Consider the following 13,776-nt stretch of genomic DNA (forward strand, 5'->3'; position numbering starts at 1 on the left):
CAGTCACCCAACATTCCTATTCATCCCAGAGTTTACTGACTTTGTTTGCCCCAATGAATCATAAATTCATAAGAAATAGGAGCAGAATTAGGCCATTCGGCCCATCGAGTCTGCTCTGCCACTTGACCATGGCTAATATGCTCCTCATCCCCATTTTCCTGCCTTCTCCCCATAACCTTTCAACCCATTACCAATTAAAAATCTCTGTAACTCCTCTTTGAATTTACGCACTTTGAGGCTGCGAATTCCACAGATTCACAACCTTTTGGGAGAACTCGTTTCTCCTTAACTCTGTTTTAAATTTACTACCCCTTATCCTAAGACTATGAGCTCTCGTCCTAGAATGTCCCACCAGCGGAACATCTGCTCCACATCTATTTTATCCATACCTTTTATCATCTTGTACATCTCAATTTGATGTCCCCTCATTCTTCTAAATTCCAGAGAATAAGGGCCTAAACTGTTCAATCTCTCTTCACACGACAAACCCCTCATCTCTGGAATCAATCTTGTGAACCTCCTCTGAACTGCCTCCAATGCCATTACATCTTTCCTCAAATAAGGGGACCAAAACTGTGCACAATACTCCAGGCGCAGCTCACCAATGCCTTGTATAGTTGCAGAAACACTTCCTTACCTTTATAATCCATTCTTTTAGCCATAAATGTCAACATTCCATTTGCATTCTTTATTATCTGCCGTACCTGCATGCTAGTTTTCTGTGACTCATGAACAAGGATACCCAGGTCCCTCTGCACCAGAGCACCCCAAAGTCTCTCCCTATTTAGATAATAAGTCGCCTTCCCATTTTTGTGACCAAAATGCATGACCTCACACTTACAATCTCATCTCAGTTTTCAAACTCCTTCCGCGGTTTGGTGCCACCCTGTCATCTTCTACCTTCCAGGCTCACATGCAGTTCCTGTTCTTCTAATTCTGGGTTCATTCTGACCTATGCTCTACTCACAGTGTACATACCATCAGCCCCTCCATTGCCGAATGCAGGCTCCTCAACCACCCCCACCACCATCCTGCTTTCAATAATCTCCTCAGAAACATTGCTTACCTCTGTCTTGGCTCCCTTGCCCGAGCACTCTCCATATTTTCCTTTTCACACCCCCCAACTGTCCTCACACTCTATCTTCCTCATGTAAAGCATTTTCACAGAAGGAGATCATTTGGCCCATCAAGCCTTCAATGACAACAATCTCACCCAGGCCCTATCCCCTTAAAAACCCGTATTTACCCTGCTAGTTCCCCGATACTAAGGGTCAATTTAGCATGGCCAATCCATGTAATCCGCACATCTTTGGGCTGTGGGAGGATATTGGAGTACCCGGAGGAAACCCACGCAGACATGAGGTGAATTTGCAAACTCCACACAATCACCCATGGCCAGAATTGAACCCAGGTTCCTGGCGCTGTGAGCATCTAGTGCTAACTACTGTGCCACTGTTCCGCCCACAAAAATGTCTTATAGGAACATACGAGCAGGAGTAGGCCATTCAGCTCGTCAATATAATTACAACTGATCGGACACTTCAATGCCTTTTACCCTGCACTATCCCCATAACCCTTTATGTTGGCCCGTATAAGGAGGCTAGATTGGAAACAGCCATTGAGGCCCAGCAATTCTGTACTGAAGACTGAGTGCAAAAAGATCCCCTGCTGTTACAAAGGTGTGTTGAATTTTTTTTTCTGCTATTACTTTTAAGCAGCTAATCTTGTTATTGGCTCACTTAAAGTGTAATTTTTAGTTTTATTTTAATGACTGCAGAAGAGTATTATTTAGTATGTATAAATGAACATAGATTTTGTTATCTGAACAAAGTACAAAAAAGATTACAACACAGAAACAGGCCCTTCGACCAGGCTGCCCGACTGAACTAAAACCCCCCCCCTACCCTTCCGGGGACTGTATCCCTCCATTCCCATCCTATTCATGTATTTGTCCAGATGCCCCTTAAAACCCACTATCATATCTGCTTCCACCAGCTCCCCCCAGCAGCGAGTTCCAGGCACCCAACACCCTCTGTGTGAAAAACTTGTTTCAAATCTGTGTGACTACTATATAAATCTGCTTTATTTGTTATATAACTTTAAAGTAAAGTTTATTTATTGATTAGTCACAAGTAAGGCTTACATTAAGACTGCAATTAAGCTAATGTGAAATTCCCCTAGTAGCCGCAATCCGGCCTTGTTCAGGTCAATGCACCTAACCAGCACATCTTTCAGAATGTGGGAGGAAACCAGAGCACCCAGAGGAAACCCATGCAGACACAGGGAGAATGTGCAAACTCCACGCAGACAGTGACCCAAGCCGGGAATCGAACCTAAGGGGGCACTGTGAAGCAGCAGTGCTAACCAATGCCTATGCGTGGCATGCTTAGAAGTATTCACGTGTTTTAATTTAGATATGAAAACTAAAAGCGGAGGTGATGGCCAAGTGGTATTATTGCTGGACAATAAATCTAGAAATTCAGCTAATGTTCTGGGGACCCACGTTCGAATCCCGCCACAGCAGATGGTGAAATTTGAATTTAATAAAAAAAAATCTGGAATTAAGAATCTACTGATGACCATGAAACTATTGTCAATTGTCGGAAAAACCCATCTGGTTCACTAACATCCTTTAGGGAAGGAAATCTGCTGTCCTTACCTGGTCTGGTCTATATGTGACTCCAGAACCACAGCAAAGTGGTTGACTCTCAATGGCCTTCGGGCAATTAGGGATGGGCAATAAATGCTGGCCACCCAGCGATGCCCATGTACCATAAATGAATTAAAAAAAGTTGACAAGATGAAAGGTCAGAAATTCTCAGAGCATGATTTGGATATCTTATTGCATGAGGCTGATCAAAGGAGAGTTCATATTTTGGGTCATGGAAAATATAAACGGTGTATTTATCGTTATTACTTTTCTGCCTTGTTTAACTCAATGATCTCATATTTAAATGTTATGTTTTGATATTTCAATAAAGTGTGTGTAGAATTTTGTAAAGTTTAATAAGAACGTAAGAACATAAGAAATAGGAGCAGGAGTAGGCCATCTAGCCCTTCGAGCCTGCCCCGCCATTCAATAAGATCATGGCTGATCCGTCGTGGCTCAGTTCCACCTTCCCGCCCTCTCCCCATAACCCTTAATCCCCTCTCTTATCAAAAACCCATCAATCCGCGTCTTAAAAATATTTAGCGAGGCAGCCTCCACCACTTCAACGGGCAGAGAATTCCAGAGATTCACCACCCTTTGAGTGAAGAAGTTCCTCCTCAACTCCATTCTAAACCGCCCCCCCTTTATCTTGAGGCTGTGCCCCCTAGTCCTACTGTGTTTTTTGAGCGGGAAGAGTCTCTCCACCTTGAGCGGGAAGAGTGTCTAATGAAAGCATTTATTAACAAAAATAATATTATGAATGCAAAACTTTGACACCACTGAACTGTAGCTGCTGCAGTATGACTTTTTTTTAATTCACTTATCATAGAATCCCTGCAGTACAGAAGGAGACCATTTGGCCCATTGAGTCTGTACCAACAACAATCCCACCCAGGTCCTATCCCCACAACACCACATATTTACCCTGCTAATCCCTCGACACTAAGGGACAATTTAGCATGGCCAATCCACCTAACCTGCACATCGTTGGACTGTGGGAGGAAACCGGAGCACCCAGAGGAAACCCATGCAGACATGGGGAGAATGTGCAAACTCCACACAGACAGTGACTCAAGCCGGGAACTGAACCCAGGTCCTGGCACTGTGAGGTAACAGTGCTAACCACTGTGTCATGTGCCGCCCATCTATGGAGACAGGGCAAACATATCTCTGATGAGGATGGGACTTGAACCTGCATGTGCAGAGCATAATGGACTAACAGTCTTAACCACTGGGCAACCTCATCTTTTCCAAATTTCTTGCAACAAAATACATTTTTTTCTCTCTTACACAGTGATCAGTAAAGGAGAAGTGGGTGGGGAGGTGGATAAGAGAGGAGGGTTTGGACATATTAATCATAAGTTATAAATGTAGTCTGAATCTTCTCTCGCAATGTCTGCACCTACGTCGAAGCCTTAAAGGAATTTCATTGATTTTCAGAAGCCAAGCTAAAAGTGCGAAATATCAGAAGTGGTGGAACATAACTCCAGGATTTCAATTTGCAGTGGCTTCTATCAGAGAGACAGTTCACATTAGCTTTCAGGAGGTTTGCACTTGTCACCTCAAGGAATACATTTCCCTAAAGCATTTGAAATAGCCAAGTTGCCCATTGTATTTCCCATTGTAAAGGTAGAGCTCATTTCACACTGTATCTTAAGAGGCTTCAAAGGATCAACATTACATCAGGAAGGCTCTTAAAGTTGGGATAAAAAGCACTGCTTAAAATGCATAGCAAAATTCAAATGAACTTTAGCTGAAACTTACTACAGAAACTTCAAACCCACGGGTTTTTTTTACATATGAACCTACTTTTTATGGAATTAACAGTGTGTTGTGACAAAGTGGTGAAGCTTTGTTGCACTCCGTTTATGGCAATAATAGCCTTTCTGAGATAATGGACCAAAACTGTACACAGTACCCCAAGTGTGGTCTATCCAAACTTCCATAAAATTGAAGCAAGATTTCACCACTCCTGTACTCCAATTCTCTTGTGATAACATTCCATTAACCTTAGTAACATTCTCTCTTCCACCTTCTTCCTTAGGGAAAAAGATACAAAAGTCTGAGGTCATGTATCAACCAACTCAAGAACAACTTCTTTCCTGCTGCTGTCAGACTTTTGAATAGACTTACCTTGCCTTAAGGTGATCTTTCTCTACACCCTAGCTATGACTGTAACACTACATTTTGCACTCTCTCCTTTCTTCTCTGTGAACGGTATGTTTTGTCTGTACAGCGCGCAAGAAACACCGTATGATAATACATGTGACAATAATAAATCAAATCAAAAGTACCGATCCTTACGGTATCCCACCGGCCACAGCCTGCCAACATGAGAATGACCCATTTATTCCTATTCCGTTTTCTGCCTATTAGCTAATTCTTATTGTCAACATTCTATCCCATGCACTTTTATTTTGCTACCTGTGTGCTTCTTTGGGCAGCACGGTAGCACAATGATTAGCACTGCTGCTTCACTGCTCCAGGGACCTAGGTTCGATTCCTGGCTTGGGTCATTGTCTGTGTGGAGTTTGCACATTCTCCTCGTGTCTGTGTGGGTTTCCTCCGGGTGCTCCGGTTTCCTCCCACAGTCCAAAGATGTGCGGGTTAGGTTGATTGGCCATGCTAAATTGACCCTAGATGCATAGGTTAGAGAGGATTAGTGGGTAAAATATGTACGGATTGGGGGTAGGGCCTGGGTGGGGATTGTGGTCGATGCAGACTTGATGGGCCAAAGGGCCTCTCACTGTACTGTAGGGATTCTATGATATTCTTGCCACATGTAACTGAGCAGGGTCAGGTCTGTAACTGAATCAAAGGGACAAGGAGAACAGATAACCACCAGTTCCTCCAGTAGCATTTGATAAAACAATACCAGGGTTCAGAAGAGGTACAAGAAAAGAAAACATTTGCTGATGGACAGGCTTCCTTGTGCTCTCGCCTCAGAGTCCGAAGGTGTGGATCCAAGTCCCGCAGGGTCATGAATTAGTCCAGGTTGACTCTTTAGTGGAATACTGAGGGAGTGCTGCGCTGTCCGAGAGGTCACAATTTGGATGAGATGTCAGATGTCTTGGGTAGCTACGAATTATCCCATAACATTGTTCAAACAGCTGAGGTGATCTCACTAATGTCTTGGTCAATATTTATTCTAGAATCATGTCACTAAACAAGTCACCAAATAGATTATCTGGTCATTATCACATTGCTACTCAATGGGCTTTAGATTAGTTTCACAGGTTGGTGCAACATCGAGGGCCAAAGGGCCTGTACTGTGCTGTAATGTTCCATATTCTATGTTCACGATACTTTGCTATGCACCAATTGCCTGCCACATTTCCTATGTCACAACAGTGCCTAAACTTCAAAAGTACTTATTTTGTTTGTAAAGTGCTTTGGGCTAGTCCTATATACAAGTTATTTCTTTCCTATCTCATGCTGATGGATGACGACAGTTCTGGGTGCTGGAGCCAACCATTAGAATGTATCTGCCAGTTACTGTGTTCAGAGGTGACAGGCTCTCTCTCGTACATAAGCAGCAACACAATCCAGATTACCTCATCTCCAGGTTTGAAATAAGACACATCCAGTCCAGTTTCCATGACGACACCCGAGACATCCCGGCCCAGGATAAGAGGAAATTCACTCCCAGCAGCTTTGATATGCAGGGGGTCACGTTTCATTCTGAGTGCAGCCGCACCGTAACCTTCTGGAAGAAAAAAAATCCAGACCATCAGTAATGGCCAACCAATAGCGGCGGCAACAAAGCAGGCCCTCGGCAGTGGAGAGTCACACATAGCACAAAATGCCCAAGATTAAGGAGTTAGAGAATGGAAATATGGAATTCTCACAATAATCAACCGCAACTAGACTCTTGAGATACATCACTGCATCAGCTTGCTGCACAACAGTGGAAGGATATAATTTCTATCAAATGTCGAGTGAAATCGCAGGGAACCTTTTTTTTCTCATTCCAAAGGCTCACTTTAAACAGGGCAGTTTGCTGATACAGCATCATGACATTTGATAATTTGCTGTATAGGAGTGCAGAAAGAGATGGACTGATTTCCCACAGAGGTTCACCACGATTGCAAATAAGGGATGTCACCACCCCCTCCCCGTTCTCGAGGTGACTGAAGCCTCCAAAACAGGTGTTTTAGACTGAGCCAAGCACCCAGCTGACACAGCCATCTGGTTCTCAATCATGATGGCACCAAGTGGAGCCTGTTGGCTCCCCAGTGGCAGGGTTATTCCAGGAAGAATATTGTCCACCGGACTATAGGAGCAGCACACACATTGACATAAGGCTTGAGAACAGGCCACCTGCCAGCTCATGAAGACAGCAAAGGGAGAAGCCTCGCCTTATCTTACATATCACACACCCCACTATCCAAGATAAAATTGTTCACTTCACTCAAGTCACAGCACTTCCATTCACTCAGAATAATTAACCATACAGTAGGAAAGAAACTGCCTCCCCCACCTCCGATTTTTCATTATTACTGAATCACCCAAACAAGTATGGAATCAGGGACGACAAAACAACATTTTAAAACAATTAATATGATTTTTTTAAAAATTCAGACCAATGCACAATGGCCTATCTTACTATCTCAACAACATGATAGAAGCTATTTTCCTTACATGCTTATACAGCAAACCATTGAGAAAATACAGATACATTGTAATAGCTGTTACACAGTTACACAACACAGAAAAGGCCCTTCAGCCTTCGATAACATGTCAGCAAAAGATAAAATTCAGTATATGCAAAGTTGTCATTTCTTAGAATCCATGTAGTACAGAAGGAGGCCATTCAGCCCATTGAGTCTGTATAGAGCATAATGCCACCCAGGCCCTATCCTTGTAAGACAAATGCATTTACCCTGTTAATTTCCCTTACACTAAGGTGCAATTTATCTTGGCCAATCAACGTAACCCACACACCTTTGGACAGTGGGAGGAAACAGAAGCACCCGGAGGAAACCAACACGGACATGGGGAGAAAGTGCAAAGTCCAGACAGACAGTGACCCCAGGCCGGAATTGAACCTGGGATCTTGGCGCAGTAAGACAGCAGTCCTAACCACTGTGGCACCATTTATTTTATTCGTATCTCAAGTAAGCTTTCACTGACACTGTAATGAAGTTACTGTAAAAATCCCCTAGTTGCCACACACTGGTGCCTGTTCGGGTACACTGAGGGAGAATTTAACATGGCCAATGTACCGAACCAGCATCTTTCAGCCTATGGGAGGAAACCGGAGCACCTGGAGGAAACCCACGCAGGCATGGCAAGAACATGCAGATTCCACACAGACAGTGGCTCAAGCCAGGAATCGAACCCAGGTCCCTGGCGCTGTGAGACTGTAGTGCAAACCACTGGGTCACCGTGTAGCCCATAAATGTGTACTCTAGGTGAGACAGACTAGGTGAGACAAGCGTCAGTGCTTACTTGGCCAGTTATAGTTTGACATTATCCAATCTATTACTTCACATAGCACATTGGTCGGAGTTTTCCCCATGCCTCAGCAGTAAATTCAGCGCAGAGCCATATAGAATAGAGAAATCCCAGTGTGTCAGGTTAAACTAAACCAATTCTTTTGGGGAAGGGAGGTGCAGGATAGTGACAACAATTGTTTGCAATACCCTTCAATTAGGAAAGGGAAAAATAGAAACAGCAAAAATTTGTTGATCGTCAGCTCTCTGAACTGATGATTTGTAAATGCAGAGTAGAGCAGATCTAAAACAGTCAGACCACATCAAGTAAACGGTAAGAAGTCTCATGACACCAGGTTAAAGTCCAACAGGTTTATTTGGAATCACAAGCTTTCAGAGCACCACTCCTTCATCAACTGACTCATCTGATGAAGGAGCAGCACTCTGAAAGCTTGTGATTTCAATCAAACCTGTTGGACTTTAACTTGGTGTTCAGAGACTTCTTACTGTGCCCACCCCAGTCCAACACCAGCATCTTTACATCTCATCAAATGAAGAGGAGTTACCTTCATGAAAAGATGACATTTTTCATTCATTTGCAAATATGCATCAGAATGACACATCAAGTCATATTTCAATACGTCAGTTCGCTTTGCATCAGGAAGTTGACACATGGACTGCAAATAATTAGCCATTTTTCATAAAGACAATGGTTTAAAAAGCAGATCCACAAACAAACACTTCAATAACTCTCCACACTTGATCCAAATGTATAACATGAAGATACCAATATATACTCATACATAAGACACCGCACACTGTTCAAATGACAACAAGAAGCTTTCAACTTAAACAGTAAAAATATACTTACTTCTCATAGAGATGTCAATAGGATTCAAGCTGGAAGCATGAACCTTAATCATAACCTCATTGGGGTACTGTATAATTGGAAACATAGAATTCTTCGTAAAACGCAGCAGACTGTTACTCCCATATCTATCAATCACCCAGGCTGGCATAACAGTCTGTTTACGTGAAGAAGTACTAATCTCTCTACAAGTGGCATTCTCAAAAACCTTTGCTCTAATTCTACCTAAAAGTCCACTCCCAATCTTCCTATTTGCTGGTTGCAACATGGGGGTATGAGTTTAAACTATGAAACTGCAGATGTCATTTAAAAGTGAACACTTCCATCAATACCAAGAAAGTCAAACACAAAGGTTATTCCTGAATTGTAATCACTAGCAAAAGTCTGAAGATCAAACGTTTTATTTGATATAGAATTAGTCCTCAGTGTATTAAATGCTGCAATCTCCTGATTAAGGTCAATGTGAGCGTTGCAGCCCGTCTGACATTCCCTCACCAAACCTCCCAACCAGCGCCGACTTCCTGGTTAGGTTGCACCAATCAGCGGGCTTCTTGTTGCCCGGTGGCTGCGGAGCTAAAACATGGCGGCGCCCATGGCTGGCGGTTGGTGAAGATCAGACTCAGACTGGAACCAAATCCCCCCGGACATTAACCGACACAACCGCTGGAAGATAACATGTGGGGCTGGACCCTCAGAGAGGTAAGGACCGAGGAGGGGAGGGGAGGGGGATTTGGGATAGTTCGTGTGAAGAAACTGTTCACAACCCCTCGGTGTCACCTCTGATCCAGTGGTGGGTTTGTGACCATATTCAGTGTTAGTGAGCACGGACTGTTCCCACCTCTTCAACATCAGCAGAACTCGCCCCTCTCTCAACAGAGTCACTGATAACCGGCTGCCCCTGATCGTACAGGATTGTTCTGTCTTGGGCCAACTCAATGTGGCACTGCTGCCTCACTGTGCCAGGGACCCGGGCTCGATTCCTGGCTTGGGTCGCTGTCTGTGTGGAGTTTGCACGTTCTCCTTGTGTCTGTGTGGGTTTCCCCTGGGTGCTCCAGTTCTCCCCAGCCCTCCCTGCCCCCCCAGCACCCCCATACCCCCCCCCCCCACGCTCCCCCATACCTCCCCCCCCCCCCCCCCCCCCCAACACACTGTCCAAAGACGTGCAAGTTAGGTGAATTGGTCATGATAAATTCACTCTGTGTACCCGAACAGGCACCGGACTGTGGCGACGAGGGGATTTTCATTGCAGTGTGAATGTGTGTCTACTTGTGATTAATAAATAAACTTTGCTAACTGTCCCAGGCACCATGTATCCGTAATGCTGCTTTACGTGTCATAGAATCATACAATTTAGAAGTGGCCCTTTGGCCAATTGAGTCTAGAAATCATAAAACACTACTGTGCAGGAAGAGGCCATTTGGCCCATCGAGTCTGCACCAACCACAATCCCATCCAGGCCCTACCCCCATACCCCTGCACATTTTGCCCACTAATCCCTGTAACCTACACATCTCAGGACACTAAGGGGCAATTTTAGCATGGCCAATCAACCCACCCCGCACATCTTTGGACTGTGGGAGGAAACCGAAGCACCCAGAGGAAACCCACGCAGACATGAGGAGAATGTGCAAACTCCACACAGACAGTGACCCAAGCCAGGAATCAAACCCAGGTCCCTGGAGCTGTGAAACAGCAGTGCTAACCACTGCTACCATGCCGCCCCCAGAGTCTGCACTGATATGTGCGAAATACCTGACCTCTCACCTAATCCCATTTACCAGTACTTGGCTTATAACCTTGAATGTTATGCCACGTAAGTTGGGCTTTTAGATTTCACTCGTGCACAGTGTTTGCCCTCCCCCCTGTCCTCCCTTTTTCATCCTGTCATGGGGCTGGTAGCACCCCACCTGCTCTAACAGATCCCCAATAACAGAGTATCCTCTATCTGACCTGCCTAGCGAGTCAGGCACCCTGGTCTCAACTCATCTACTGCTGAAACCCTCATCCGTGCCTTTTTTTACCTCTAGACTCAACTCTTCCCGCTGACTCCTGGCTGGTCTCCCACATCCTACAGTCCCAGATCATCCAAACCTCTGCTTCTTTGTCTTCACTATTATCAAGTACCATTCACCTATCACCCCTGTGCTTACTGAATTACACTGGCTTCTGGTCAAGCAATACCTTATTTTAAGTTCCTCATTGTCAGTTTGAAACCACTTCATGTCCTTGTTGCCCTTCCCTATCTCTGTAATCCTCAACCTCACGACATTTGCACCCGTTTAGTTCTGGCCTCTTCAACCCTATCTTTACTTGCTGTCCATCCTCTTGCCTCATCCCTAAACTCTGGGGTTCCTTTCCTTCACCTCCTACTTGCTTTCTTTTAAGACACTCCTTAAAACCTAAATCTTCAAACAAGCTTTTGGTTATCTTCTTATGTGACATAGTGTCATATTTATGTTCCTGAGAAGTACTTTGGGACGTTTCTTTGCATTGAAAGTTCTATATAAATATAAGTTGTTGTTGAAACACATTTACTTGTTAACCAATTAAGGACACATTTTTTTCTTCTGTGCTCTACCTAATTTTTCCCAATGATTTCTTTCACCCGGTGCATAGGGGGACAGGGAAGGAGGAGAACCTCCTTGTGAACTGCTCCTGGGCCTGGCAAGGTGTGCCATCTACGAGTACAGGCAGCGGACAATCGAAAGGGTCGTCTAACCTGACTGCGGCTATATTCGCAACCAGGTGTCCCTGGAAAGGGAGCATGCGGTGGCCGAGGGCACAGTTGATGCCTTCTGTGCCTGCTGAGCATTGTAGGAACTGGGGTGTATTATTGACCCCAATAATCACATTTTAATTTCATATTTAAGTTTCCTTTCTGCTTTGTTTCTTGTTTTGGGCTGTTTCCCTCCTTTTAGGGAGCTTGTCCCTATGTTAGTTTGATTTTGTTTATTTGGTTGAACAAAAAGATAAACTGAATGATTTTTAATTGCAGATTTTAAACATGTTAAATGAGAAACCTTTCCTCTAATTTCCTTTGTTGTCAAGCACAGTCTATTCATTTAAGTGCACGCATGTGGTAACTTAGTGACCGAACTGCATAGGAGCTTCTGGTGGCTGTGAGTCCCAGAAAGAACATTATTGGTGAGCTTCCCTAACTCACTATCTGCTACTGTTCAGCCAACTGTGGCATCCAACCAGAATGGAGATTAACTGATTGATATTGGGTTTAGAACATAGAACATAACAGCGCAGTACAGGCCCTTCAGCCCTCGATGTTGCGCCGACCAGTGGAACCAATCTAATGACCCTCTAACCTAAACTATTCCAATGTTATCCATATGCCTATCCACTGACCATTTGAACGTCCTTAAAGTTGGCGAGTCCACAACTGCTGCAGGCAGAGCATTCCACGCCCTTACTACCCTCTGAGTAAAGAACCTACCTCTGACATCCGTCCTATAATTACCACCCCTTAATTTAAAGCTATGTCCCCTTGTGTTAGCCATCACCATCACCATTAGAGAATGCATTCAATAGGAAGAAGCAGCAGGTGAGAAAAGAATAAAAACCAACAGCTGGGAAATGGTTTTTTTATAACATGAAAACAATAACTGAGGTGTTTCACAAAAGTAGGGTGACCAAAACCTTGGATTGAAATTATAGGCTTTAAAGGAGGAGAGAGTGAAAGAAAATTTCATACAACAGGCCTCGGAAAATGTCAGTGATGAGGTGAATGAAGGCAGATGTAAAAGAGGTCAGAATCTAACGAATAACTCCCCCTCTTCAACTGAAGATTCACACCCAGCATGGTCCTCCACTGTGTCTGACCTGTCCTGTGCACTTCTGCTCATACCCCTTCCTCTCCCTCTGAGAACCATGATAGGGTATTTCTTGTCCTCACCTTCCACCCCACCGACCTCTGTATTCAACAAAGCAATTTCCACCAGCTCCAGCATGATGCTGCCGCCAAACCCACGTTCCCCTGCCCTCCTCTTTCACCATTCCGAAGGGACTGTTCTTTCCATGACATCCCTCCCTTCCCTGAAGCATCTTTCTGTGAAAGCACAGGAGGTGCAGCACCTGTCCATCACCACATCTCCTTTCACCATCCAGCTCTCCAAACAGTGATTTCCTTGTACTTGTTTTAATTTGGTCTGTTTTATTCAGTGTGCACAATGTGGGTCTCTTCATCATTGAGCAGCCCAAATTCAAACTGGATGACTGTTTTGTGGAACAACCTCCATTCAGTGCACAAGCATGAAGTTCCTGTTGCTTGTCATTTAATTCTCCCCTTTGCTTCCACGTTGACCTTCATATCCTTGGCCTGCTACAGAATTCCAGTGAAGCTCAACACAAGCTTAAGCACCTCATTTTGGATTTGGAACATTACAGGATTCAACATGAAGTTCAACAACTTTAGACCATAACTGCTGCCTTCGTTTTCTTCTGTGTTTTATTCTCCACTTTTGTTTCATTTTGCTGAGTTGACCTTTTGTTTTACACCTTCATGTCTTGTTCATCCGATCCCTATGTAACCATTCACACCTCATTTGGACATGGCCTTGGTTTAGGCTATTTGCCTTTATTGCTTCCCAAATCAGTCCCATAACTTAGTTCTGTAGGAGCCCTTTACAAAGTTACATATGACATCCCATGTAATTATGACTGTGCTGCAAAACCTCTACTCAACCTACTTGCTCTGGCATGGTGGCACAGTGGTTAGCACTGCTGCCTCACAGCGTTAGGGACCTCAATTCAATTCCCAGCTTAGGTCATTGTCCGTGCGGAGTCTGCACATTCTTCCCGTGTCTGTGTGGGTT

At 44.3% G+C, this 13,776-nt stretch overlaps 2 protein-coding genes across 3 annotated transcripts in view; one reads left to right on the forward strand and one right to left on the reverse strand.

The window, feature by feature from the left end:
• The window catches only part of rtn4ip1 (reticulon 4 interacting protein 1), a 59,184-nt gene extending 49,750 nt beyond the window's left edge, over window positions 1-9,434 (reverse strand). The window contains exons 1-2 of the mRNA XM_080192835.1: window positions 8,957-9,434; window positions 6,205-6,356 (exon numbers count right to left, since the gene is read on the reverse strand). Of these exons, the coding sequence (XP_080048961.1) occupies window positions 6,205-6,356; window positions 8,957-9,221 (417 nt within the window). The 5' untranslated portion in view covers window positions 9,222-9,434. The remainder of the gene's footprint in view (window positions 1-6,204; window positions 6,357-8,956) is intronic.
• A 92-nt stretch (window positions 9,435-9,526) lies between these two features.
• qrsl1 (glutaminyl-tRNA amidotransferase subunit QRSL1) overlaps window positions 9,527-13,776 on the forward strand; it is a 39,820-nt gene continuing 35,570 nt past the window's right edge. Inside the window, exon 1 of one of the 2 annotated variants that reach the window (XM_080192836.1) lies at window positions 9,527-9,652. In XM_080192836.1, coding sequence (XP_080048962.1) covers window positions 9,629-9,652 — 24 coding nt within the window. In that variant the 5' untranslated portion in view covers window positions 9,527-9,628. The remainder of the gene's footprint in view (window positions 9,653-13,776) is intronic. The other variant, XM_080192839.1, reaches the window with a different exon arrangement.

The sequence above is a fragment of the Carcharhinus amblyrhynchos genome, chromosome 7 (genome assembly GCF_965287045.1).
Source record: "Carcharhinus amblyrhynchos chromosome 7, sCarAmb.v2.hapA, whole genome shotgun sequence".
Lineage (NCBI taxonomy): Eukaryota > Metazoa > Chordata > Chondrichthyes > Carcharhiniformes > Carcharhinidae > Carcharhinus > Carcharhinus amblyrhynchos.